The sequence below is a fragment of the Anas platyrhynchos genome, chromosome Z (assembly GCF_047663525.1).
Source record: "Anas platyrhynchos isolate ZD024472 breed Pekin duck chromosome Z, IASCAAS_PekinDuck_T2T, whole genome shotgun sequence".
NCBI lineage: Eukaryota > Metazoa > Chordata > Aves > Anseriformes > Anatidae > Anas > Anas platyrhynchos.
In genome coordinates this window covers 30,426,176-30,452,252 of record NC_092621.1, presented here as the reverse complement: position 1 = coordinate 30,452,252, position 26,077 = coordinate 30,426,176, and the positions used below count along the sequence as shown (strand labels likewise).

Sequence of the window (26,077 nt, the reverse complement as noted above, 5' to 3'; positions counted from 1 at the left end):
TCCATAGTAAAAAGAATACAGCTAGCATTTAGAGAAAGTGTTCTACAGTACTGCTTTTTTCACAGTGGAACTCTACTGATGTTTTAATAGTAAATATTTGGAAAACAAACATGTTGTTTCTTCTGAAGTTGACATGGCTAAGAATTTCCATGTGTTTCACCAGTAAAGAGACATAAATTTCTGTACAGATGTCATGTAATCAATAAGTTAGGAAGGACACATTTTAATTTGGAGTTTAATTTGGAGTCCACCAGGTGGAGTTCTGGTTAGTCTTCCATAAAGCAGACTGATTTGTTAATTTCTGAGGAAAGTACATGTGTTACAAAGTAGACCAGTGTTTTACATGAAATTTATCTGAGGTTTCACACTTGCTTTGTGTTTTTAGGTTTACATAATTTCTCTTGCTTTTCCTCTTTCTGTAGGGATAGACCTGGCTTTTATTGAAAATGGCTATATTTATCATACAAAGTATGACACATCAGACAGAATTTTAACAGATTCGATTCAGAGAGCAGGTTGGTATTTCTAAGATTTCAATAACTTACTGACTTAATTGTTACTATCAAAAATTCAGTAATAGCTACTAAGCCTTAAAGTAGGACTACATTGTTGTGTTTTCATTTTGATGTAAGGCTACTATCTCAATAAATTTATAATGTTAAGAACTACTTGACCATCTTGGTAAGAAAACAATGTTAACTGAACACATGCCTTTAAAATACATAGGGAATATGTTTGAGGAGCTCTGAAAAGAAAACTTTGTCACCATCCAGTGATGTTGATTTGAAAGTAATTGTAGAATCTAATTAAGGTTGTAATCTGGCCATTTGAGTAATTTACATTCATTGATACCTGATTGTTCAGCATTTGTCATTCCTTTTCTCTTGGTAATTCCCCTTATTGATTCATGATTGTCATGAGAGGATTATGGTTAAGTAGATAGCATAGAGATCAACTTGCCAGTAGAGATTTTTCATTTAGAATAAGTCTCAATTGACCTAACATAGCAGTATATAGGCTGTGGATTGTTGGCGAATAACATTGATTTTCTACTGACAGATTGGATGTGTAGTAGGTTATTTCACAGATTTCAGAAAAGAAAGTTACAGTAAAACTTTTAGTTTCTCAGAAAAACTAACACAATCCTAAGCAGCTCCAGGTTTTTGACCACTGTCTTCTGTAAGCTAATAGAAGTCCACTGAGGGGTCCAGCATCAGTAAGAGCTTTAAATGTTTATTTGCACCAACACAACTGTAAGATAAAAAATAACACTTTCCTCTAAATTTCTGTTGGAAAGCTGATTTTACTGCTCATAGTGGTTAGGGAGACCATTTCTTGGTAAACATTTCGCAGCTTAAAAATAAAGCAAAACAAACGTGGTTTTGGCTGTATTATGAGAGGCAGGAAGGTGGTTTGTACCTGTACAAAAGAAAACAACTTCCTTGTTTCCTTACATTACTGTCATTGAGGAAAAGGAAGGCAGGTAATTCATAGTGAAACATGGAGTTAGCTACTGGGGGCAGGGACAAGAGCAAGAAGGTAAACAGAAAATGAAACTCCTCTGTTGGTGAGGCCTGAAGTCTACTGCTTATGGGCTGAAAGAGACATTGTCTGAGCAGCCAGGAATCAAGTTAGGAAAGCCAAAGCACTTTTAGAATTGAACTTATTCAGGGACATCAAGGGCAACAAGAAAAATGCTTCTATAGGTACGTCACTGATAAAAGGAAGACTAGAGAAATTGTGGCCCCTCTTTGGAATTAAAAGGGAGACCTGGTTACACAGGATATGGAGAAGGCTGAGGTACTCAATGACTTTCTTGCCTCAGTCTTCACTGGCAGGAGTGAAGACTTGCCTTGGGCACCAGAAGGTGAAGGCAGGGACTGTAAGAGTGATGAAACACCTGCTGTAGGAAATCGGGTTCAAGACCATCTAAAGAACACAAAGGTGCACAAATCCATGGGACCTGATGAGGTGCATCCACGTGTCCTGAACGGGCTGATTTAGTTGCTAAGCTTCTATCCATCAGACTTCAGAAGTCATGGCATTCTGGCGAAGTTCCCACTGACTGGAAGAGCGGAAACACAGCCCCCATTTTTAAAAAGGGAAAAAAGGAACACTTGGGGAACTATAGGCCTCACCTTTGTACCTGGCAAGATCATGGAGATGATCCTTCTGGAAACTGTGCTAAGGCACATGGTAAACAAGGAGGTGATTGTTGACAGCCAACATGGCTTCACTAAGCGCAGATTGTGACTGACAAATCTGGTGGCCTTCTCCAGTAGGGTTACAGCACTGGTGGATAGGGGAAGAGCAACTGACATCATCTACCTGGACTTGTGCAAAGCATTTGACACTGTCCCACATAATATCCTTGTTTCTGAATTGGACAAACGTGTTTTTTATGGATGGGCCTTATCCATTGGGTGGGTAAGGAGTTGTCTGGATGGTCACAGTCAAAGACTTGTGGTCAACGGCTCAATGTCCAAGTGGAAATCCATAAAGAGTGGTGTTCCTCAGGGGTCAGTAGTGGGACTGGCACTATTTAACGTCTTCGGTGACATGTACAATGGGATCGAGTGCACCCTCAGCAGGCTTGCTGATCACACCAAGCTGTGTTGTGCAGTTGGCACACTGGAGGGAAGGGATGGCATCCAGAGGGACCTGGACAGGCCTGAGAGGTGGGCCTGTGCGAACCTCATGAGGTTCAACAAGGCCAAGTGCAAGGACCCGCATTTGGGCTGGGATAATTCTAAGCACAAATACAGGATAGGCAGAGAATGGATTGGGAGCAGCCCTAAGGAGAAGGACCTAGGGGTGTTGATTAAAGAGAAGCTCAACATGCGCTGTCCATGTGCACTGGCTGCCCAGAAAGCCAACCATATGTTGGGCTGCACCAAAAGCAGTGTGACCAGCAGGTCAAGGGAGGTGATTGTCCCCCTTCTGTTCTGCTCTTGTGAGACCCCACCTGGAGTCCTGCATTCAGCTCTGGGGCCCCCAGCACAAGGAGGACATGGACCTGTTAGAACAAGTCCAGAGGAGGGCCATGAGGTTGATCAAAGGGCTGGAGCACCGCCCGTGTGAAGACAGGCTGAAGGAGTTGGGGTTGTTCAGCATGCAGAAGAGAGCTCTCTGGAGAGACCTTGTAGCAGTCTTCCAGCACCTAAAGGGTACTGGAAAAGGGTACAAGAAAGCTGGGGAGGGACTCTTTGTCAGGGAGTGTAGTGATAGTACTACGAGTAATGGTTTTAAATTGAAAGACGGAAGATTTAGATTAAACATTTAGAAGAAACTCTTTACTGTGAGGGTGGTGAGGCACTGGCACAGGCTGCTCAGAGAAGCTGTGGATGCCCCATCCCTGGAGGTGTTCAAGGCCAGGCTGGATGGGGCTTTGGGCAACCTGGTCTGGTGGGAGGTGTCCCTGCCTATGACAGGGGGGTTGGAACTGGGTGATCCTTAAGGTCCCTTCCATTCCAAACCATTCCATGATTATCTGATTCTGAAGATACGCTTTCTCCCTTCATTGATGTAGTATTTAAATATATGAAGCTTTCCAAGTGTACTTACTTCAGGGAGAACTGTGTAGATTACCTCATGAAAATACTTTGCACTGCTTATTATCAAATAGATATTTAGAATAATCAGTTGCATGTTCGTTTCTCATGTTTTGGATAACTCAAAACATTTTTTTTAAGTACATAAAAGAATGCTATGTGCTAATTCATCAACCCTGATACAGTTACGTTGTGTATCTGCTTTTTTAATAGGTGACAATATTCTAGCTGTCCTAAAATACCTTGCAACATCGGATAAGCTGGCCAAATCTTTTGAGTATAGACATGGAAATGTTGTGTTTTTTGATGTACTTGGCTTATTTGTCCTGGCTTACCCTGCTCGTGTTGGCACCATCATGAATTGCATAATAGCAGCAATTGCTTTTCTTTACTTAGGCAAGAAAGTATTCCAGCCCAAAACCAGAGGTAAGTCTAGTGTTTTGTTTTGAGATCAATCGCATTATTATTTAATAACAATTAGTAGATATAGAAGTACTCAGGAGGTAATGGCAAATGATCTCCATAAGTCCCTTCCAACCACAACCTTCTGTGATGGTTCTCTGATTTCATAAACTTAAGGAATAAACTTCAGGTGTGCAGGAATTACTTTTGTTTTAAGAGATGAAAACTCAGTTGTGAATCATTATGATGATGAAATTACAGGCCTAGATGTCTAGCATTTATGAATTACAACTATATCTTTTATCTGTTCATGAAGATTTAAACTAAATCTTTTAAAGATCTGAATATGGGGAAAAAGAAAGTTCACCTACCATCTGTATAAACTTTTTGTTCTATTAATACAGGTAGGACTTCAGAAATATGATTCATGAACTCCTGGCCATATGCTGGAGCACATAACAACACAAACAGGAAAAATTATATCAATACTTAATTAAGGGTGTAAAACAACTTAAATCCTCTAGTTATACATTTTCATTTGAAGCATAGGAGCACACATTAAAATAAAATTAAAAAAAAAAAATCCAGAAAGCATTTTTAGAATATGAAAAAGTTAGAAGAAAAGCAACTCTGACATTTGTTGAGACCTTCTAGATTGTAGTCTCTTCACTGATTCCTTAGACAAATTTTTATTATCGGGAATATGATAACCTAGGAAATAGACTAGTTGTCTGGGAATTAATCCTGTAGGGAGGAAGACTGTAAAAGGAGTAGGCTACGTGATATAAAGACCATTCTGTAAAGAAATCTGCAGAGTGCACTTCCCATACAGACTTCATGTGGGCATTACAGAAATTATGCTGAGGGTAGTTTTAATGTTGATGATAGTATTTAAAAATAATAGGTATGACTGTTGAATTAAACTTTTTCTTCTTCTTCACAGTTATTAATAACTTGAAGAAATTATTTACTGCATTTGGCTTAATACTGTTAAGTTGGATCTCCACACTAGTAACTGTGGTTATTGTGGCAGTGTTCGTCTCTCTCATTGGACGGTCTCTATCTTGGTATACCCATTTCTATGTTTCTGTGTTTCTGTATGGCACTGCAGCTGCAGCTAAACTCATCCTTGTGCATACACTAGCCAAGAAGTTTTACTACAAGGTAAGCCTAATTTCATTGCCAGTTTTGAGGGGTGGTGAGTGTAGTGTTTAATCTCATTTAAACATAAGGATTATTGCTGTGTTAAATGAGAGTTAACAGCCCCTTGATTTAAGTCTTTGCCCTTGCTAATGACTTGTAGCAATTCCTGCTTGGGGCCAGGAGTGACAGGCAAGAGCCTTGTAGAAGACAATGTAAGGTATTGTTTCTTTTCCTCTCTGCACTCTCCCTTTCTCCTATCATTTCATTGGTAAGAGATCAAATAACAGCTGGATAATTTTTTTTTGATATCTTCAAGTGTTCTTGATACTTACAGAATTGACATCTATATGGTCTTTGAATCTTAACAGATTCTTGCTTCTGAATTTACGTGTATAACTGTGTGTCCCACAGTTTGTTTATTTTCGTGCTTTTAATGAATCTTTTAATATTTTTGTTCATTATTTCATCTAATTCACCATGTAAATTTTTGTCATGAAACTTGGGATACCTGCTCTGTGTTGTATTCTGCCCCATTATTATGCATGTTTGTTTGGTAAGGCCATTAGTATTCATTGCCTTCTAAGCAAATTTTTTTCAGATTGTTCACGTGAAAGCTTTTTTCTTACAACTATCAGAATTTATCATTCTGTAATGCAATAACCTGTGCTGTGTAAAGCTTTCTAAGTGGAGCTTTTGTAAAAAAAAATTTGAGTTTTCAGCCTGCAATCTATGGTTATTCTGTATGATTATTCTGATATCTGTTACTTGTTTTGACCACAACTGGATCTGAAAGAGAACTCTTTATGTTCCACATTCTTTTCTGCTGTAGATAAAAGTCCTTTAGGTCCCAACAAAGTTTGATTTAGGTTTTGTCATGTTACCTTTTCATTGCTGTCATTTGTCATGATTACTGCATATCTATCTTTTTTTGCACAGAATTCTTCTGTGTGGACTAACCAACACAATGTAACTTGCATAATAATGTCATAATTATAGTTCATAATAATCCCAAATGTGTAGATGATAGTTAAATTGTTTTGTATTTCTGTAGTGCCTTGAGGTATCTGGCAGATGGTGCTCTTAAAAGGGAGAAGTCAACTGCTTGAGCCTGTTTTAAGTTTACAGGTTTTAGGCATGATGGTATTTAGTCATTCAGCTTACCATTACTTATCCTTCTCAGCCGTTTGTACAAGCCTAGGGTGGTGGAATTTAAGAAACCTAAGTTGTCAGTCAAATTCAATTTCATCCAAATACTTCAAGTTTAAAAACTTACTGATATTTTACTTGACTGGTGTACGTTCTGAGTGTATCCATTATTTCCTCATCTGGAAGTTGTTTGTTTTATGGAGTATGTGTATGAATAATTTAAAAAACAATAATGCTAGTGACCTTTTATTGAAAAGATGAACCATGTATAAAATAGGTAGGACATTACCTTAGTCTAGTCTTTTGGAATAGAGGTTCTTACTGACAGGAGAGCTTACTTTACCTAATCATTCAGTTGTTTCAGGTGCTGGATCTAGTTCTTACCTGCTGATTGTCTGAAGAACAGATCAGATGACTAGATACCGTGCCTCTCTCAATTTTCTTGGCGCGCTATAGCGTGCAGTATTCCACACTTTATGCTGCCTCAGTAATTTACATTGTCCCTAAGAAGTGTTGCATAAAAATTTTGGAAGCTAATCTGTTACTTGGGTATTACAGGCAATGCCTGGGTGTTGATGAAGCAGTGTGTCTTCTGTTACTGGCTTAAGAACTTGTGATGTAATAACTTTTTGTTTTGAAATATGTTTGGTAACCCAAAAGTTTCTTATCCCTACTGCCCAACATTTTTCACAGCCCAAAACTCAACTAAGTGCTTTTTGATAGCTGTTCAGTGAAGCAGTTCTTCTTGCTGCTAACAGCATTCACAGTTACAAGTCTTGTGCTGCAAACAGTGCAACACTGTATTTAACTAAAGACAACAAATAAAAACACATTTTCAAGGGTTAATTTTTTTTTTCTAAAACGTATCTGATATTAACTCAACCATGCATGTCCTCTTCAAAACAAATAATGTATGAAAAAAGCAGACTTCTGAAGTGACAGCTGTGGTGTGACACATAAAAGCACCAGTGTAATGTTTATCCAATAATAACATTACTTGCTTAAGAAATAGTATATTAACAACTGCTGTGCAAAAGCAGTTTAGAATTTCAGGAGGTATATGTAATTCTTTTCACACATAAGTAGTACATAACTTGTCGATATGCTTCACAAATACCAGTGCTTTTTATAAAAAGACCTTTTTGCATATGTACCTGAAACATTAGCCTGCCATCTTCTTGGTATTGTAATTTGTACTCCACTCCTGTCCATCCCATTCTGTGTAATCTCTTCTTCAAGATAAGTCAGAGCAGATGGTTAAGAAAAGAAAAGCACCTACAAGGGAAAACTGTCATGAGTAACTCTAAATGGCAGGGAGAGTGGTGAGATGGTAAATGTGTTATGTGGACAAAGCAATTGTAACAATTACATAGAAGAAATTGGAATTTTTGTGTGTGTTCTTAAGAAACATGATACATAAAATATTTCTGCTTGGCAATAACTGATTCCCTTTTTTGTTACAGAGTATGAATGACCTGAACCTGGGAGATGTGTTTTTTGATGCCTCATTGCTGATTTGGACTATAGCATTGGCTGTGATTACTCAGATAGGCCTTTGTTCAGCGTTCATTTGTATGTTGTGGGTGGCATTTCCATTACTCACTAAGCTGATGATCCATAAGGAATTCAGACAAAAAGGTATGAGTTTGTGGGGGTAGATAATTGCAGCGTTTGGAGCAGAAAACCTGTTGTTTTTTTTTTTTTTTTGTTTGTTTCTTTTTTTAACATAAGAGTAGTTTTGCAGTGGTTTTGGAAGAGTTACATTGGCATTGGCTATGTAAAATAGCGTCCTTTTTTCCTATCCATCTCAGGGCGAGGGCTGGTATTGTACATTGGGCCTTGCAGCAGTGTTTGGATATATTATTAATGCTATGTGCTTTATGTCTTGTAGGTGCCACAATTAAGTTTCTTGTGCTGTACATGCTGGGAATGTTTGTTCCCTATCTGTATATAATGTATCTTAGTTGGACTATATTTGAAATGTTTACTCCTATCATGGGACGAAGTGGTTCAGAAATTCCACCAGATGTAGTGTTGGCAGGATTTATTGTGGCCATCACTATGATTCTGTCATCCTATTTTGTAAGTAGAGTTTTTAAATGATGTTGAAAACTTCTAAGCTTTCTCTAGAGTTGAAAAAAAAATATATATTTTTTCTATACTTCTGTTTGAAATTAATAGTATTGTTGAATATCTCAAGTGTTAATACAAGGAAATTCTAGGAAATGTGAAGGATCCTATGTTTTGTGTTAGAGAGAAGTAATTGAAGCAGGGATTACAAAAATGTATCTGCTCAGTAGTGATGTAGTAATAACTGCTGTAAAATACAAAAAAATTGATGATGGCATTTGAACAGGTATTCATTTTAGGTGGAATGTGGTATGTGGCTGAACAAAAAATGTACTACATTTCCAAAAAAAAGAAAAAAATTATTTTTTTTTATGCTGCCCTTGCTGCAAAGTTTTCAGGACTTTTTTTTGGCAGATGTTTTTAAAAAGATTTTTTTTTTTTTAAAGTTTTGGAAAGTAGTCACCTTTTTGTCCTTCTGGTTTTAGATATTGAGGTTGTGAAGTTTTTCTGTGTCATATAGCATGTGTGATACACGTTCAACTCCAGAAGTGAATTTTAGAGTTATACATAAGTGTCTTTCATTTCTCAGTCTTGTAGTTTTATAACTGGACTGTCTCTTTGTTCTCTAGATTAACTTCATTTACCTTGTCAAAAGTACAAAACTGACGCTAATAACTTCAACTGCTGTGTCTGTAGTCACTCTGATTCTCGTTTGCAGTGGAATCTTCTTTCCTTACAGTTCTGATATGGCTAACCCAAAGCCTAAGCGAGTCTTTCTCCAGGTAAGAAGTCTTGCATATTGTATTGATTCTGTGCTGCATGCAAGAGGGTTCTTTGGTTGTTTGGTTTTCTTTGTTTTGGTTCTTATTAGTTGTTACTGTTTTTAAAGAACTTAAACCCTGAAGTAGTCTCCATTGTTCGCTTGATTTAAATTCTAACATTTTTTTGTAGATTTGAACGAATTGCTGCTGTTCCCCATGTTTAATTTGCATGTCTAGTCTTCTCAGAAGAATAGGTATTTTTAGGTGTATTTAAGTATGAGTTAAATAAGCAATTATCATTACAGAAGTGAATGCAATGGGAGATGTCTAAATATTTACAGGCACAGACATCTATTCAAATTACATGTTTTTATGGTGTTCTGTTTAATCTGTGTAACTGTATTCATAAATGCTTAGATTTGTGTTGAGTACATACTGAAAATGCATTAGACTTCAAGGGTTGATATGGTGGATATTTCAGAATGACTTTTGACTTGCAAACTACGCAGACTCTTAGCATCTTTCTGTGTATCTTTTTCTACTTCTACTTCCAGCACACGAGCAGAAGATTTCATGACCTAGATGGAAACCTGGTTAAAAGTGACTCTGGCATATGGATTAATGGATTTGATTATAATGGAATATCTCACATAACTCCCCACATACCTGAAATCAATGACACCATTAGAACTCCATGCGAGGAGTGGGCTCCTTTTTGTGGCCTGCCTTGGATTCTACCAGTGCATTTCATGTTCCGGTTGGTGTGAACACTGCTTTGTTTGAGCATTTGCTACAAAGCCCATTGGTTATGCAGTTTATGCAATCTTACTTCTGTAAAGGACAAAAAAAATAAGTCTAATCTTGGCTTAAAAGTAAATTATACTTCCCTTTCAGCAGATGCTTGAACTTCTGTGTAGGTATAGTGTCATCTGCCACAATCTATGAGAGAGATTGGTGGGTCTGCTGGAGGACTTCTAGATGCTGATGTGTGGGGAAACAGATATTGGCACCATATCTGGTGGAGAAAAAAGCAAGGGGGAGCTTCTAAAGGGCACTTCATAGTAGGAGTATGTGTTTCTTCCCTTCTTCCACGTCACCTCAGCTGGTAACAGAGGAAATCTAGAGTAGCTACTTTCCCCAGAAGAAAGCTAGCTTCCATGTCTGTTTCTCATACCTCAGGAGTCTTGTGAACAGAAATGTAGAATTTTATATTTTTTTACTTATTTACTTTTTAGTTATTTTTTATTTACTTTATTGTTTTGTAAAGTAAGGTAGATCAAAGTAACAGATAAAAACACTAGTAACTGTTGTTCTGTTACTGTGTCCTTTAAATATTCGACTGGCTGCAAGCTGTTAAATTTTAACTGCTTTCTGCCACCATAAATAGCTTTTGAGTATTTTGTTTATTAACAATGCGATCAGCTAAGCTATACAAAAACTTATTCTTCTCATATTTTAGTACCTCTGACTGTTGCATGGAGATAAAATTATAACATTATATATTTATTTAAACAGGAAAAACTGGTATCTTCCTGCTCCAGAAATTTTTCCAAGAAGCCCCATTCACTTCAAAGTTCTGGCCAAAGAGCTAATGCCCTGGAACTCTGTGAGGTTAAGCTTTGAAGTATCTGGTGAGTGACTGAAGCTTCTATTTTGTGATTTGTTTTTATGCCCATAATAGATAAGGTTCTAAGTCTAGTACTGCAGGTTACAGTGCCATTCCTAAGATAGTGAGCTTTGTGTGATTGGCATGAATTAATTCAGTTTCATAACACGCTAGAAGCTGTGGGTGTTGTGTTACAGTTGTTATTTGGGGGACTGATATCTTGTCTATTTTAAGTAAGCTTTGATCATTTTTAGCAAGTCCCTTCTTGAAGTTCATTTTAGACCTCTGTCCATTCTTTACATCATCATCTAATTTGTCTCACTACATAGAAATAATTGAAGCTTCTCTAGAGAAGACAGTATAGCTCTATCTTGTGTTGGAAGACATAGGTAGTAATACATAGGTTATGTGTTACTATTTAGGAAGATATGTTATTGGAATGAAAGGAAGCAGGGCAAACGTTTTTGTCTCCTTTCAGCTGTTCATACATCTTGATACATTTCCCTGTCTACAGGTCCAAGTCACATGTCACTGTATATTCGGCCACACAAAGGGTCAGCTCTGTCTACCTGGTCTCTTGGAGATGGAACGCCAGTAGCTAGCATAGGAGGAGACTACTTTGTATTTTACTCCCATGGGCTGCATGCTACACCATGGAACTTCTGGATAGAGCTTACAGTAAGTATGCTGCTGCTGTTGGAAACGTGGTGACCCCTTGGTCTTCTACTTTGTCCCTCTACTGTATGTATCAGCTCATACATATTTCGATGCTTTGTCTTCTAACTAGCCATTAAGTCAAAGGGAGAACATCTTCCTTGTTTACACAGTGTTAGGCCTTAAGCTTGGATTTCTCTCATTTTAACTCGTAGTTCTTGAAGTTTTATCTTTATTGCTGTTATTTCACAGATCTTTTTCCTGTTGTAAACAGTTCCCATGTCATATATTTTGTTAGGGGGAAATTACAGGGAATCCTTGATAGGAAACTTACCTGTCTTGATACTGAAGAAAATCATAAAAATTTTGTCTTCTGTACTGTACCTCTGTTTGGAAGCAAGGCTTCCAGCATTCCTATTCCAGTGGGATTTATGATCCCTCATTCCCACTGTTAAACTGCCAATGAAGATTTTGTTTTTTCAGATCTGTGAGTTACTATAATGGTTTTAACAATGAGGCTTATTACAGGTTTAATTTTGAGGAAATATTACTAGAACTTGTGGAAATTCAGAAAGTTTGTTGTTCCTTCTTAGATCATACAGTATAAACATGTCACCAAGTAATCCTTATGAGGATACCTGGTAAAGGCAGACAGGAATCTACAGTATAACGAGCTTTGTGAGATCGATAACTGCAAAGCCTAGGCATAAAAGGCTTTTCATTCTAAGGGTAAACAGTAGAAAGATCAGTAAAAATACCATGTTAGTGTCCATGTCTTGATTTGCTAGCAAAACATATAAATACAAATGTTGAATGTAGAACATGCAAGTTTAACATGTCATAGGCCCTGCGATATAAATACCTAGTTGCAATTTCAATTTAAATTTAACTTCTCATGATACTGACACAGTTGAAGATAATGTAATGCTTTAACTTACAGAACAATAACCTGTGGGATGTAGTTTGTTGCATAGATAAGTCTGTGGAAAAGTACATCTGGATTGGGTTTACACGTTAAACTCCACAAACAGTTGTCAATACCATGTTGCCCTCTCTCACTTGCAGGCTTCAGAAAAACATTCTGATGGAATAGTCTCCCTTGCCATAGCAGCACACTATTTTTTTGGGGAAGATCAAAAATCACCTCAACTCTATGCCTTACTGGAGAGACTTCCAAACTGGACGTTTTCTTCTGGTTGGTCCTGCACCTATGACCTTTTTGTATTTTAATGTTAACAGTAATGCAACGCTGATAGGGCGATCTCTCTCCAACATAGGATGCTGTCATAGCAAACATCCTAACAAGATAGCACAGACTTTCACAGTAATTTAAAATACTTTGGCTGAAAATGGTGTTTCTTTGGCAGTTTGGCTATTTAAAGGCTACAACTGTCTTGGGGAAAAGGTGATACCCTGTCAATATACATACAACTGAGCTGGTTCTTCCACTGAAATGGCAGTTTGACCAGTGCGTTTCTGAACATGAAAACGGCATTTTAGGAATAACGTTAGCATATAAAATGGCAATTGTAATGAAAGGGCCTCATTAAGTTGTTTTAATGTAACATAAAATATAACTGTACTTCACACACACCCTCCGTCCGCTCAGGGGAGGTTCAGACTGGACATATGGAAAAATTTATTTCCTGTGAGCATGGTCGAACCCTGGAACAGGCATCCTAGAAAGATGGGTGATGCTTCATTCCTGTCAGTGTTCAAGAGACATTTGGGTAATGCCCTTAATAATATGCTTTACTTCTGATTAGCATGGTCAGGCAGCTGGACTTGATAGTCTTTACAGGTCCCTTCCGACTGAAATACCCTTCTGTATGGGTAGTATCACGTGCCACTCCTATCCGTCCTATTAAATAAGGCCTTCAGACTTACTTACAGGTGGCTGTTTACATGATGGGGGAAAGAGGCAGCAAAGCCGTAAACACTTCTGTCACTAGATGAAGTCACTGAAAGCTCTGATGCCTGTGAAGGTTGCAAATGTACAATGCAGAAAACACAGTGTTCTGGAATGTGGTAATTATTTATCCAGATTAACTTTTCCAATTAATATGTTTCTTTTAAAAAATTTGGTTCCTACCTTTTGCCTGTCTTTTCAGTGTTGAAACTTGGGTGGGTAAGTTTGACCTGTCTCCTTGTGCAGGTGTTCCCCTTAGGATCTTTTAGTATCAGCATACAAGCATATGACTTACTCTCGTATGTAAGGCTGCCAAGGAACCACTCCTTTGAGTGGATGTCTTATAATTAATCCAATCTAAATTTCAAGTTATCTTCTGATTTACTAGAATTAGCGAACTTTTGGTATCTCCTTTGGAGAGACTTTTTTACTAACGTGACAGTATTGCACTTTGCTGATACATATAATTGTTTCTTCAAGTATGCTATTATTCCTTACGGAAACCAGCAGTCATCTTTAGAAGAAAGTATGATATCTCTGGGTCGCTTTTCTTGTTTTTATTTCCACAGGATGGGTTTATAAATGTCTAAATGATCTAGAGTATCTTCCAGTTTCAACAAGCTTTGAATTCTGAAGCCACTTACCTGTTGTTGTGTTTTTATTTTTCCCTTTACACCCTACAGGTTTTTTTCAGTGCATTGTAATAATTGATGTTAGTTTCTGAAATTCAAAGAGCTCTGTGCACTTGAAGAAACTTTTAATTTTTTTCCAAACTAAATATAAAATATTGTGACATCAACACCATGCTATGAATTACACAGATTCATGTTTTGCCTCATGAACATTGCCAAATAGCATGCAAAGCAGACTTTGTGCATGCATCATCATTTCAAGTAGAAACATGCTAATACTGGGAAGCTTACAAGGCATATGGAAGAAATTTGTGACACTTTAATATGCGTGAGCTGTGATAGATAGCAGAGCAGTTCCCCATTCAGGTATCGTCCCTTCAGATTGACCTGTAGTTGTGTAGGTAAGTGGCAAGAAACAGTTATATTTGCTGCAAGGTCCATTTGCAAACATTGTTGACTGACTCATGGACTAGGGACAGAGATTTAATTACTGTATTTATACTGAACTGGACATCAGTATCTTAAAACCAGTGTCATCCTACATTAACGTGAATTGATCATCACTCGCTTGATTGAAAGTACAGTCTGTATACTATGCATTCATATTTAAAAAACAAACTTGTGCTATTAATGTTTTGGAAAAAAGAAGCTTCGGAACTGTTACGTGTCTTGAATCTCAACAAATGCTATGCGTTGTGCTGTAGCCAATGCACAGCTGGTTAACTAAAGCTGCACTGATATTTACTGTCTTCCCCTGATTTGATTCTTATTCTGTTTTGTGTCTGATTTATAGCTTTTAAAAAAAGTGCTGTGTGAAGAAGTCATACTGAGAGCCAAAAATGTCAAAATGCCTGTTAGCAATTTCTGGAACTTCCGTGAAGCAGTAACTGTTGCTAACTCAGGATTTAACCTTTATTAAATAACTTAATTATGAGGGATGTCTAATTTGTTGTAAATCACTGGATTTATAAATAAAAGTGAACCTTAATCAGTAAAACTTGATGGTAAGCATGATTGTTAAAGACATATTTGAGTTGTCTTTATTTATTGTGTTAATGTTGTATTTTTGCTTTGAGTGGAAGTATTGCTAAGTGATACTGGAAACATCTGGAGTTAGAGCTATGTGGAATATGTGCATGGCCAAGGAATGTAAAAAATTATATGAGCGGAGGACTCTGGCCCTAGTTGCTTGGACAGAAAAGTTTTCCTTGAAACAAGATACGTTTTGGAGGAGGAATTGGTAGCAGAGTTGCAAATACTTTTCAAAACTGGTAGTTGAGAACAAACGATGTTGTTGATCACAGGCAGAAAAACACAGTAGAAAATTTTGCTATTTGTGTGTGTCTGTTTCCCTGTTCAATAAAAGCAGATCAGTCTGCTGCTGCTGCAGTTTCTTAATTCTTATACGAAGAACTGCATGTCTTACTCCGTGAAATAAACACAAAGAAAGCAGGTGGTGATTTTGAGGATAGCAGGGCATAGGAATAGAAAAAGGTTTTATTCTGAGTCAGGCAATAAGCAGCTAGTTGACTGGAATTCACCTATATTAATCTGAGATAGTTCACATGCACAGCCTTTTCTAAGCTGCTTTGCTTTATGTTAATTCTGGGTCTCCCCTAATTTTTGATGTCTTTAAGAGTCTGTTACATTATTTATTAACACACATCATTCTGTTATGTATCTAGAGGGAAAAGGGCTTCAGAAATACGTTACTTACCAATGTAAGCATGTGTTTGCAAAGGAGGCCTGTGTCTGTTGTGACTGTGCAATCTAATGCAGCATCAGAATGTGTCACGGTGCCTTCAGATTGCATGTCAAGTGAAAGTATGCATTTGCAGAAAAAACGCTGGGATAAGTGCAATGAACAGGAGAGTTTCAGGCACGACACATAAAAGAACAGACGACTGAACTAGGTGGAGCTGTTCTTTATTAGCAATACCTGTTTTAATGTCTGTTCAATTTAGGTTGAGTTGTAAGCCTGCTGGAAAACGCTAATCAAATAGACAAGATCTAACAAGTCTGTACAGAGCTAATTGTAGCATATAGGACAGAGCTGCTGAAGAGTGCTGCGTGTGTTGTATTGTTCACTATTTTTTTTTCTCTTTTCCCTTGGGGATGGAGCCTAATTTGGTGCTTGATAATGATCTAGAAGGAGTTGGCAGGATGACCGATCTTAAAATCTGATATGCAGCGTTAGTGAAGGATGGCTGCAAAAAAAAACAAACAAACAAAAAAAACCATGGAACATCAATAGCCCTGAACTACATGCTCTAGCCACAGTTTTGTGATATGAAATTGCTTAACCAGGGCTTTTATTCTGAACTCAAAAATAGTCCTGAAGCTTTGTAGTATTTAGCCTAGAAAGGAATCATTCTGTCAATCTAGTCTGAAACTCTGGGACAAATACTTAAATTCGTTTGAACCTATTGGTAAGTTAATTACCTAGTAATAAATTAAGCTTCAAAGACAATAGGTACAGATGGATTTAAGTAAGTGTCTTAGTTGTCCATGCATGTTTTGTTTGGGGATGTTGGTTTTCTGTGTGTGTGCATGTTGTTGTTTGATAATTGATCAATATTAGAGAACTTTGTCATTTAGCTTCAACTTTCAGTTATGGGTTTTTATAAAGCCTCTTCTTGGCGTTACTAATTTCAGATGGTACATGGTATGTAGAGAACTCATTAAGATCTCAGGTTGCATCTTTCTTTCAGAGTTAACTTAAGAGTCATATGAGAAAGCTGCTTGGAAGAAAGAAAATTAAGGTGTCTAGATACACAGTGGATTTATGGTCTCTGTTCTGGAGACTAAAAGGTTGCTTATTTAGTACTGAACTTTGATCTGTCACTTTCACTTTCTGCTCTTTTTGTTTGCTGCCTGACTTTGGCTACAGATCTTTTTGCTACAACAGTGCTGGAGCTGAATTTTCCTTTCTTTCTTAGTGTTTTTCTTTGCTTTTTTTTTTTTTTTTTTTTTTTTTTTGTCTTTGATTTGGTATGTCTATAAAGAAAAAATCTTAGCTCTTCCTACCTGTTCTCAGATTGCATTTCCACATCGGTAGTTGCATTATATTCAGATTACGTGCCCAACTTTATCTTTATGTGATCAAGAGCTGCCTGCCAGGTACAGATGAGAGAGTATCGATTGGTATCTATTGCTTGTGTAAATAACCCATTTAAAGAGTTTTCTGCACTTTAACCTCACTTATGAAAATGGAGGTAATTAATAGTATACAAATAGAGCAGCACAAAAACAGAAAGTCAATACATGGTCCTGTCCTCTCTGTTACGAGTTCAAGCACTGGGATTATTTTTGCCAGTCACCGTTAGCGAACATTCATCTCATTAACCATTACAATCTTTCAACAGTCTCCAGCACTCAGCTTTAGGATAAACTATCATGAGACAGTAAGTAGTGTCTGTGGCCATTTATTTTTTTCTTAAGGCTTTTTGTCCCTTTGGTTGTTGCAACTTACTGCCCTAAACAGTGGGTGACTACCTATTGTTTTATAATCTTATTGTAGCAGTACACAGCTTTTTTTTCCCCTCAATTGATAGCAAAAAAAAGGGCCTCTTCTGCACCGGTCCTAGCTAGATTATGCATTCATGTACTTAGCAGTGGATCTCAACCTATAGCTTATAGGAGCTGTAGCTTTAAAACTAGCTTTTTACATTTGTTGCTTTGCAACTGGTTAAAACAGTAGTTAAAAATAAAAATTAATCTACTTTAGCTGACCAAAGTGGTGGTTTAAACTTTCCAAAGAACTATTATTTCAGTCAACCAGTTCTGCAGGTACACCCTGTGAGAGTTTTCAGTGAGCAGCAAGTAACCCAGCATTGTTGCTCTTTTTCAGCTGACATTAGTGTTGTACAGGATGAGACCCAGATCAAGAAAACATGGTCATGAGCAAATGCTGGTGAAGGATGAAATGTGTTATCTTTAAATATAGACATTAAATGGTTATGTAGGCCGGCCTTGCAAGATCTAGGGCAGCCTGCTTTATGTTAGCTGGATAAACAAAGTGAGAGGCAAGCTGGAATGCCATAGAAAATGTTGATTTTCAGTGTGTTAAATGTATTTTCTCCCCTGTTTGGGTTGAGGTAATAGCTCGTATTTTGCAGAAGACTAAATGTGTGGGGTGTTAACCTGGGCCAGCTTCCAAGCTGCTCTCCCTCTCCTGAAGAGGATGGGGGGAAGAATGTAAGATGAAAAGGCTTCAGCAGTGAGCTAAGGACAGGGAGATCACCGCTGATTACCATCACCAGTAAAACAAACTCAGCCTGGGGAAAATTGATTTAATATATTCCACCCCCACCTTCTTCCCAGGCTCAACTTCTGAACTCCCTAGTCCCAAGCCCTCTGCTTCCTTCCTGGCAGCACAAGCCAGGCTGGGGCAGTCACTGCTGCTCCTTCCTCTTCAGGCTTTCCTCTTTCACCTGTGGGGTCCCTTCCAGAGGGTGGGAGAGGGAACAGCTCCAGTATGGGCCCTAGTCCTACAAGAAAACTTATCTCCCACCCCTCTGCCACCCTCACCTAGGCTGGCAGTCCTGCTGGGAGCTCGTGCCTTGCACGGACTGGTGATGCACTGCAGCTTCCTGCAGGGTGCATTCACCATCTGCTCTGGCATAGGCTGCCATGGGGTATCTGCTCAGAAATGGTCCCCCGGGCCTGCAGGAGAGAACCTGCTCCCCCATGGTCCGTTCCACAGGCTGCAGGACACCTGCTGCTGTAGTGCCTTGGCGTCAGTGGGGCTATTTTTCATTTTTTCTCCCTCACGCCTCTCTCTCACTGCTGCTCTGCAGTGCTTTTTACTCTTGAACGTTACCACAGCGGTGCTCCCAGCATTGCTGATGGGCTCAGCTTTGGCCAGCAGGGGGGAGGTTGGAGCTTGATGGAAGTGGCTGTCTGATGGTGCCGCTCCTAACAGGGGCCACCTCTGCAGCCTACTCTGCTAGCACAATCTTTCCAAATACATCTCTTTCAAAGCAATAGGTGTACTTAACTTCCAAGATGCATTAATAAAGCAATTTTCAACGTAGAAGCCTGATACCTTCATTCTGTGAAACAGGCCACATGGAGACAATGCAAAGTAGAACACTTCATCTGTTATTTCCTGTGAGAGTTTAGCTTCTCCAGGAAAACATGCAGGAATTGTGGTAAGGTTCACTACCAGTGGCTTGAAGTGTGATCTTCCACAGTAGTAACTTCAAGTAAGGTTGAATACATTTGTCTTTTAATTACAACAGCAGTGGGATTGAAATACAAAATTAGCACAGATAATTTGCATAGAGATAATTACTACTAAAGTACAAACTTCTAAAAATTCAGAACTAAAAAGATTTAACTGCTAAACAACAGCACAGTAGTAAGATGTTTAATACCAAGAATCTTAGTATATCAGTTAACGCATGTGTTCACTTGTACAGATCCAACCCTGAACAGCAGAAAGATGGCTGGGCTGGGCTTACAGCATTACCACAGAATCACTGAAAAATATTAACTTGGAAGCAGTTTTTATTTGTTGTTTTAACATGAAAACTTATAGATTAAATATTTTTTCCATAGAAAAGCTTTCTAAATATCCCCTTAAAACAATGGATTCTGAAGTCCAATCACAACAGGCTTGTAGGTACTAATTTGGAAGGAAGTATGACAGACATTATCAGTAACCAGTAGCTATAATGCATACTAAACTTAATGCTGGGACTCAAACTGGATTTCTCTGCTGTAAAACTTTGATATTAGTTTCAACTCTTAAGTGGAGATTCGAGCTCCATTCACCAAAATCTCCAGCTTTCCAAGTAATACTATTATTGCACTTGTACTGGTTGTATTGGCTTAATAAAGCCATTTTAAAGCAACCATTTAATATTTGTACATTTTAAAGCACTTGATCTTATCTGCAAAGGAAATAGACAATAAAACCACAATTTATTTCAACTTCATTGTGAATGTTGTTAATTTTTAGAGTTTAAATAGATTTGCATTTTGTAACTATGCTATGGAAGCAACAGATGCTGTAACTACCTTTTGACGACTTGTTTGGTCCATGTCAGTAATCAAGTGATGTTATAAAAAATAAACTAGTTTATTTTGTATAAAATGAGCAATGTTGCATTTTTGTTCAGATTGCACAGTACAAACAAGCTAATATCTAAATTAATACTGTTACAGGTAGTTATTACATAGGGACAGCAGCTAGAAAAAATAAGGTACCTCAAAGCAACAGACTTTTGCAGCCAGCTTTCCATAACATTGTATGAAAGTTAAATAAGTCTTAGTTACAAGTATGTATATTATAAAATGTTTGAAAATTGTTTAAGTATGAGCTGTTAAACTAATTTTTCATAGCAAGATTATATGATGAGTATTTACATTTTAAAAATCCATTTTTTTTTCAGAAAAGAATTTACAATGAAATAAATAACCTTCAGCAATCCCTTAAACCCAACTATAAGATCTGTAAGTGGCAGTTAAAAAACAAAAGAAAACAAACAAAAAAAAAACAAACAGATAAGCCACCTTGTGTCACTGCTAGGTCAGTAAAGTATGCCTCATCCAGAAAGAAGTGCAACTCTGCTTTATCTTTACTAGGAATCTAGAAACATGCGCGATACATATGGGTACCTTCAAATATGGTACAACCTTGAATATTTGTACAAGAGTATTCACAAAAACATACAATATATTTTACACTCCTTTCATACAAAATATTGATATCAAACCAATCTGCATTGATCAGACATTTCTTAGGCAGGCAAGGTGGGAAGGAGAACAACTTTTAGTCTCCACTTTACCTTTTAAACTCAAGCAAGAGATAAGATAGTAGCTTGTCCCAAGTAAGCTGTGATGTAGAGTGACTGATGAACATTAGCTGAGCCTGTATACATAGCTATTTGCTGTCTCTCAGCACTACGAAGTATCAAAACCTAAAGCTGCAGTCTGAAGATTGCATCAAAAAAATCTTGCCTTCTTCTGAAGTTGTTAGATGAAACTGCTCCTTAGTTATATTATCCCCAATATAGATTTGAAAGATTAATATAAAAAAGTTCAACTCCAAAGCACGGAAGCATGTCTAGAGCTGGTTTGCTTCCTTTCACACCTGATGTTTGGGACGTAGTTCATCTTTCATTTAAGACACAATACAGTCATAACTGCCCTCTTGGAATGAATCCTCATCCTCTGTCTTGGACTTGTCCTCTTCATGTCTGCTAGCACTGCTGTTGCCAGCATCACTCTGAGGATTAGTGCCGTGGCTAATCAAAGTCCTGCTTTCCTCAGCTCTGGTGTTTGCTTGTTCTGTAATTTTCGAAGGATTCACTGGCTGAAAAGCTTCAGGCTGTACTTGCTCTTCTGCTATTTCACTTAGCTTCTGGATCTGTGGTTTGATGATATTTAGAAATGGCTTGTACCCAGGGCTAGGAAAATAAAGGTATAGAACATCTTTAGTGAATTAGCAATGGTACTTTTGTCAAACGCCTGAAAAGCATAATTTATTGTGAGATACTTGCTATAAAAAGGTGTGTTCTAGCATACTTCCTGTACAGAAGTTGTCTTTTTTAATGAAAAAAAGCGATCATAATTGAACAGTAGAAATTGGTGGTGTTTTTTTCAGTCTTAAGTGACTGTCTGTCCATAAATTTTCTGCAGAAGTGTATTAAACAATTGCTTTAACTTGGGGCTGAGATGACTCCCAAGTTATTTCTTTAGATAACTAAGTATCCGCAACTGGAACAGAAATGAAGGTGGAAAAATAACACTTACCAGTCTGTAGAAGCCCATTTGTCAACAGCATTGAGGCCAGTCTTGATATTCTGACAGATTTCTCCATCAATATCGGAGGATTGCATTATACTGAAAACTTGATTGATTACTGAAGATTCTCTGAGGATAAGACCTATGATGATACACCAGTCCAGACATCCTGCTTCCATGAAGATATGTAGCAAGTACCTATAGGAAAAAACACTCTTCTTAGTTCTTTTCCCCCCAGCCAGAGACAAAATCCCAAAGTGCAAGCAGTATAGAAACACTGCAGGCTGTTTCTTTCTCATAATGCTGGGTATTAGTCATTCCAAGTTTCAAATGCAAAATACTTACCGCAGCTGGACTTGTGACTTGTGTGGCCCTTTACTGGCCAGTTCCAGAGAGATATGCTCAAGCTCTGACTGAGTTAGACTTAGGCTGGAGAAGTTCTCATCCACCATGGTCCAGTCACCATCCACCATAGAACTTGTTTCAGTCAGGTCTGTTGCTGAGCCAATGCTGCATTCGTCACCTATCAAAAACACTCAGAAACATAAGGGGAAAAAAACTACTCACTTTACTAAGACTCAGAATTTCTTAACTACTTCCTACAGAAACTGATAAACTACACAGTAGTTAGCCACTGCTGGATTAGTTATTAAATTATTACTAGAGTTCACCTGACAGTATTTCAAAGATTATTAATTCACTTTAAAAACAAACTGTTTCAAAATGCTTATCAAAGTCCATTGAACTCAAAGGTCTTCATTCAGCTCAGAAAAAGGTGAGATACTTGTCTATAGAAATGACAGTAGTGGTAGGCAGCAGTACAACTGCAGAGAGATTTTTTTTTCCTCATTAAATTCTGTTGTTGGTTTTTTTGTTTGTTTGTTTTCAGAAAAAAATACATTTTTGCAATCTAATAAATACAACAAATAGGAATGAAAATACAGGAAGGTAGTGCCCAAGGAGAGGTACAGAACCTCATCCTTCATTTTTTAGAGCCCATCAACCTGTTAAATAGTAGCTCCAAGTGTTTTTTTCTCTTACAGGAGGCTCTAGCATCTTGGAGAGATTGTACTTCATGCTCAGGCTTTGCCCTAGTAAAGTGGAAATCACAGGATACAGATGGTTGAAGATGTTTCTCAGTGCTTGAGGACAAGAGGGAGTAGGGAAAAAAAAGATGAGAAATCTTTCAGTCTTAACAGTTGTCTCTTGCTGGTCAGGAAGTGCACAGAGAATCTTATTTCCTTTTATTTTCTTGAGCTCATCATACATTTGAATTTTTAGAAGAGTGATAAAAAAAAGGTTTTTGGGAAAAAAACACTGTATCAGACCATACTTTCCTCAAATTCCTCATTAAAGAATGTATCTAACATCTTTTAAATAATCCAAAAGCACAAAGTTCATGCACTAAAACACTGCTGACCTGTGCAAAAGGCAAAAATAAACTTCACTCTTCTCAGACAGAGTAAAAATATTAAATTGCAATTTACCATCAAGGACAGGAGCTTCATGAAGTATGAATTTCATATTCTACTTCAACTACTCACAGATGTATGACATGAGTATATTTCTGTTATAAAAATTTCAGGTCAATTTTCATCAGGTCCTCTATTTTTTCCCCTGCATTATGGTATCAGCAGTTGAGAAGCAACAATACAGTAGTCACATGCAAATATGAGAATGTAGGTGCTTATTTCCAGGTGCGTTTTTCCAATAGGCAAGTACAGGGAAGCGTGACTAACCTTTACTTAGCAAAGGAGAAAGGAATGCATCTTGCATGTGTGGTCCATGGGATGAAGCCGTGTCAATTTCTCTCTGAGAGGAGCCCATAGCGCCAAGCCAGCTGCGACTCCTAGGTGTGCTTGAAACTCCTGTGTCCATTTCCATAGTTACAAAGGTGTCTGCAGACTGAGATTTTAGCAGCTGTTCCCCCATGGCTTAAAAAACAAACAAAGGAAAAAAAAATACACCAAAGGACAGATCATATAAACATCAAAAAGGAAGTTTGGAAAGTTCTCTCCAGGCATTTAGGGAAGGTAAAACTTATAACTAAGTCAACAGTCAATTAATTTGTTGAGATCACCAGAAGCAAGGGAATGCAGTAAATTCCAGTACTTCAAGAACTTCTGGTCAGCTTTTTATGTCAGCACTGGCATCAACAAAACATCAACTAATAAAGTATTAGCCTCAATAAAACTAAGTAACAGTGCTGCTACTACTGGGCAGAGAAAGCCTTGGCAGCTACTATCAACTGTGCCCTAAGAAGGTAAACTAGAGACTAATAATGCAAAGAGGTTTACAGCAAGCTTTCAGAATTCTAGTCCTCTACCACATGGAGAATTTCAAAGATTAGGAACATTATTTTTTAATAAAAAATAATTAAGTAAATTATGTACATCCTAAGAACTGTACAAGTTTTGATTTATATTTTCTTAATAATTTTCCATAGCAGATATACATCAACAAACAGTATCCCAGTTCAACTTACTACCTGCACAAGTCATATCCACTCCAGTGCACCTAAGAAAGTAAGAAACCTCAGAATAAACAGTAGTGTAGTCAGACTGTGCAAGAGATGAGGTCTATGCTAAACAGAATCCCTTCAAAAAACACACCCTGTATGAGAAGGCTATGCAGGTCATAAGCCTCAGCCTGTTCTTTGCTTGGCTGAATTGAGGAAGGAGATATTCAGACTGATGGGTGTAGGATTGCAGAAGAGAAACCTAGTCCAAATCAACTCAGATGTTACAGCACCTGTCTTGTACTTTCCGTTCTTGAAAGGTGAATTAATGGATGAAGCCGGTATGACTGGGAATGGCCAGAGGAAATCCTTGTGTAGCTTTTTCAAAGCAAACACAAAGTCTTCAACACGAGCAGCTCTGGCTCGCTCCTTGCACAGCCAGCCAATCAGCTCAAAGCCCAGCTGTGCAGCAAAACAACCAAGGTCTTTCAGCTTGATTTCTTCTAGCAGACGCCGAGCATGCCGCCAGAGCATCATGTCAATGTACATGTTCTCAGCACAGTCACTGTCTTTACTCCACCTATGGACAGATCAGAGGACAGTCACATCAGGTGCTGGACTGAGTTGTAAGGACTGCTGGCCACAGCCACAGTACAAGTGGCCACAGCAGTTTCTACCACTCCTTCCTGCTTACGTTCTCTGAATGATCCCATTGCCACAATGGACAAGTGAAATAAAGGAAGAAAATTGCAGCAGCAACAGCATCTATTGAGTTTCAAACCATTCAAAATGCAGAAAAAAATAGATAGAAGAAGCTGACGCCATTGCAAAGTGACTTCTGAGATACAGCTTTAGAAAACAAGACTAGCATTAACTAAGACACTTCCTTTCAAAACTCTTGTGATAGTACTATCTATGGAAAGTTACTATCTGAAAGAATTACAGTTGGTAGTGAAATTGTTTTGAAAGTCTTATACAGGAACAAAACAAAACCAAGATAATAACGAATCCTACCTCTCTGCTTCTTCTCAATATTAATACTCATCAATATGAATTCTGTGTACAGCAGTTTGAGAGAGATCTACCAAAATGTATAAAAGACTTTATGGCTCATCAACACACTGCTAGGTCAAGATACACACAACAGCACTGTGCAGTGTATCTTATGACACTGTGAGGTGTTAAAGGCATTTTTCAGTAGAACAGATCCTCCTAATATGAGGCATGTGTTCTCACTAACTAAATTACTACAGGGGCATCCGCTGGATTTTGGTGAGCAATATCCATTTAAGTGTGTCACTATATAAGTATATGCATGTATGTGAATGTGTCTTCTCCCAGGATGGTAAGAAGGCTGTGGAGGGAGGTGATGACAGATTTGTCTCTAGAATACAATGCGCTTCTATAGCTTAAACTAGGAAGAGAGCTAGTACATTACCAAACAAAGTAGGGAAGGAGAGAAAATTACTACCAATTACCTTTTTCCAGATGGGCCAGAGGGCATACTCAGTGTTTTCGTCAAGTTAAATTTGCTGTGGAGATTCTCTGCTGATTGGGATAAACTAATGCTGCGATGTCTGAAGAATTCAAAGCCACTACTTGAACTGGGTTCCTGAAACCAAGAAAACACAGACTTGAAATCAACTGAGTAAACATGCTACATGATAGCAAGATTAATCATGCAAGTTTTGATGTGTAGTATTTACTCTTTTCACCACAGACCTGAGTTGTTGGTGTAGCTGGAGGTGTCTCTGTTTCTCCAGATCCAATGGCTTTAAGAAATCTGATCATATGACGACAAAGATCCCACTTTCCCTGCTCTAAGGCAGTGTTAAACAGGAGAGTAGCATGTTGTCTGCTAACTGCTGGAACTTCCATATTCTGCAAGTAACAAAGAATAATTAAGTCCTTTGCTTTTGCTGTTCTGTTGTTGTGCAACAGAAAGATTATTAAGTCAAGTCATACCACGTCACATTCAAAAATAAGAGATTAA

The 26,077-nt window shown here is 37.9% G+C and overlaps 2 protein-coding genes across 8 annotated transcripts in view; one reads left to right on the top strand and one right to left on the bottom strand.

The window, feature by feature from the left end:
* ERMP1 (endoplasmic reticulum metallopeptidase 1) overlaps nt 1-26,077 on the top strand; it is a 42,245-nt gene that overhangs the window by 7,369 nt on the left and 8,799 nt on the right. For 2 of the 3 annotated variants that reach the window (XR_005261550.2, XR_011806065.1), the window contains exons 6-14: nt 423-515; nt 3,765-3,977; nt 4,897-5,117; nt 7,706-7,880; nt 8,134-8,324; nt 8,942-9,094; nt 9,628-9,830; nt 10,589-10,704; nt 11,194-11,357. Coding sequence is in view for 1 of the 3 variants with exons in the window: in XM_038170024.1 (XP_038025952.1) it covers nt 423-515; nt 3,765-3,977; nt 4,897-5,117; nt 7,706-7,880; nt 8,134-8,324; nt 8,942-9,094; nt 9,628-9,830; nt 10,589-10,704; nt 11,194-11,357; nt 12,399-12,563 (1,694 nt within the window). In the remaining 2 variants the exon portion in view is untranslated. Of the gene's footprint in view, nt 1-422; nt 516-3,764; nt 3,978-4,896; nt 5,118-7,705; nt 7,881-8,133; nt 8,325-8,941; nt 9,095-9,627; nt 9,831-10,588; nt 10,705-11,193; nt 11,358-12,398; nt 15,254-26,077 lie in introns of those variants that run through there. The other variant, XM_038170024.1, reaches the window with a different exon arrangement.
* RIC1 (RIC1 homolog, RAB6A GEF complex partner 1) overlaps nt 19,083-26,077 on the bottom strand; it is a 48,866-nt gene continuing 41,871 nt past the window's right edge. For 3 of the 5 annotated variants that reach the window (XM_038170019.2, XM_038170021.2, XM_038170020.2), the window contains exons 20-26: nt 25,807-25,965; nt 25,563-25,696; nt 24,378-24,664; nt 23,366-23,560; nt 21,972-22,161; nt 21,636-21,824; nt 19,083-21,289 (exon numbers count right to left, since the gene is read on the bottom strand). In XM_038170019.2, the coding sequence (XP_038025947.1) occupies nt 21,004-21,289; nt 21,636-21,824; nt 21,972-22,161; nt 23,366-23,560; nt 24,378-24,664; nt 25,563-25,696; nt 25,807-25,965 (1,440 nt within the window). In that variant the 3' untranslated portion in view covers nt 19,083-21,003. Of the gene's footprint in view, nt 21,290-21,635; nt 21,825-21,971; nt 22,162-23,365; nt 23,561-24,238; nt 24,665-25,562; nt 25,697-25,806; nt 25,966-26,077 lie in introns of those variants that run through there. The other 2 variants (XM_027446037.3, XM_038170023.2) reach the window with 2 other exon arrangements.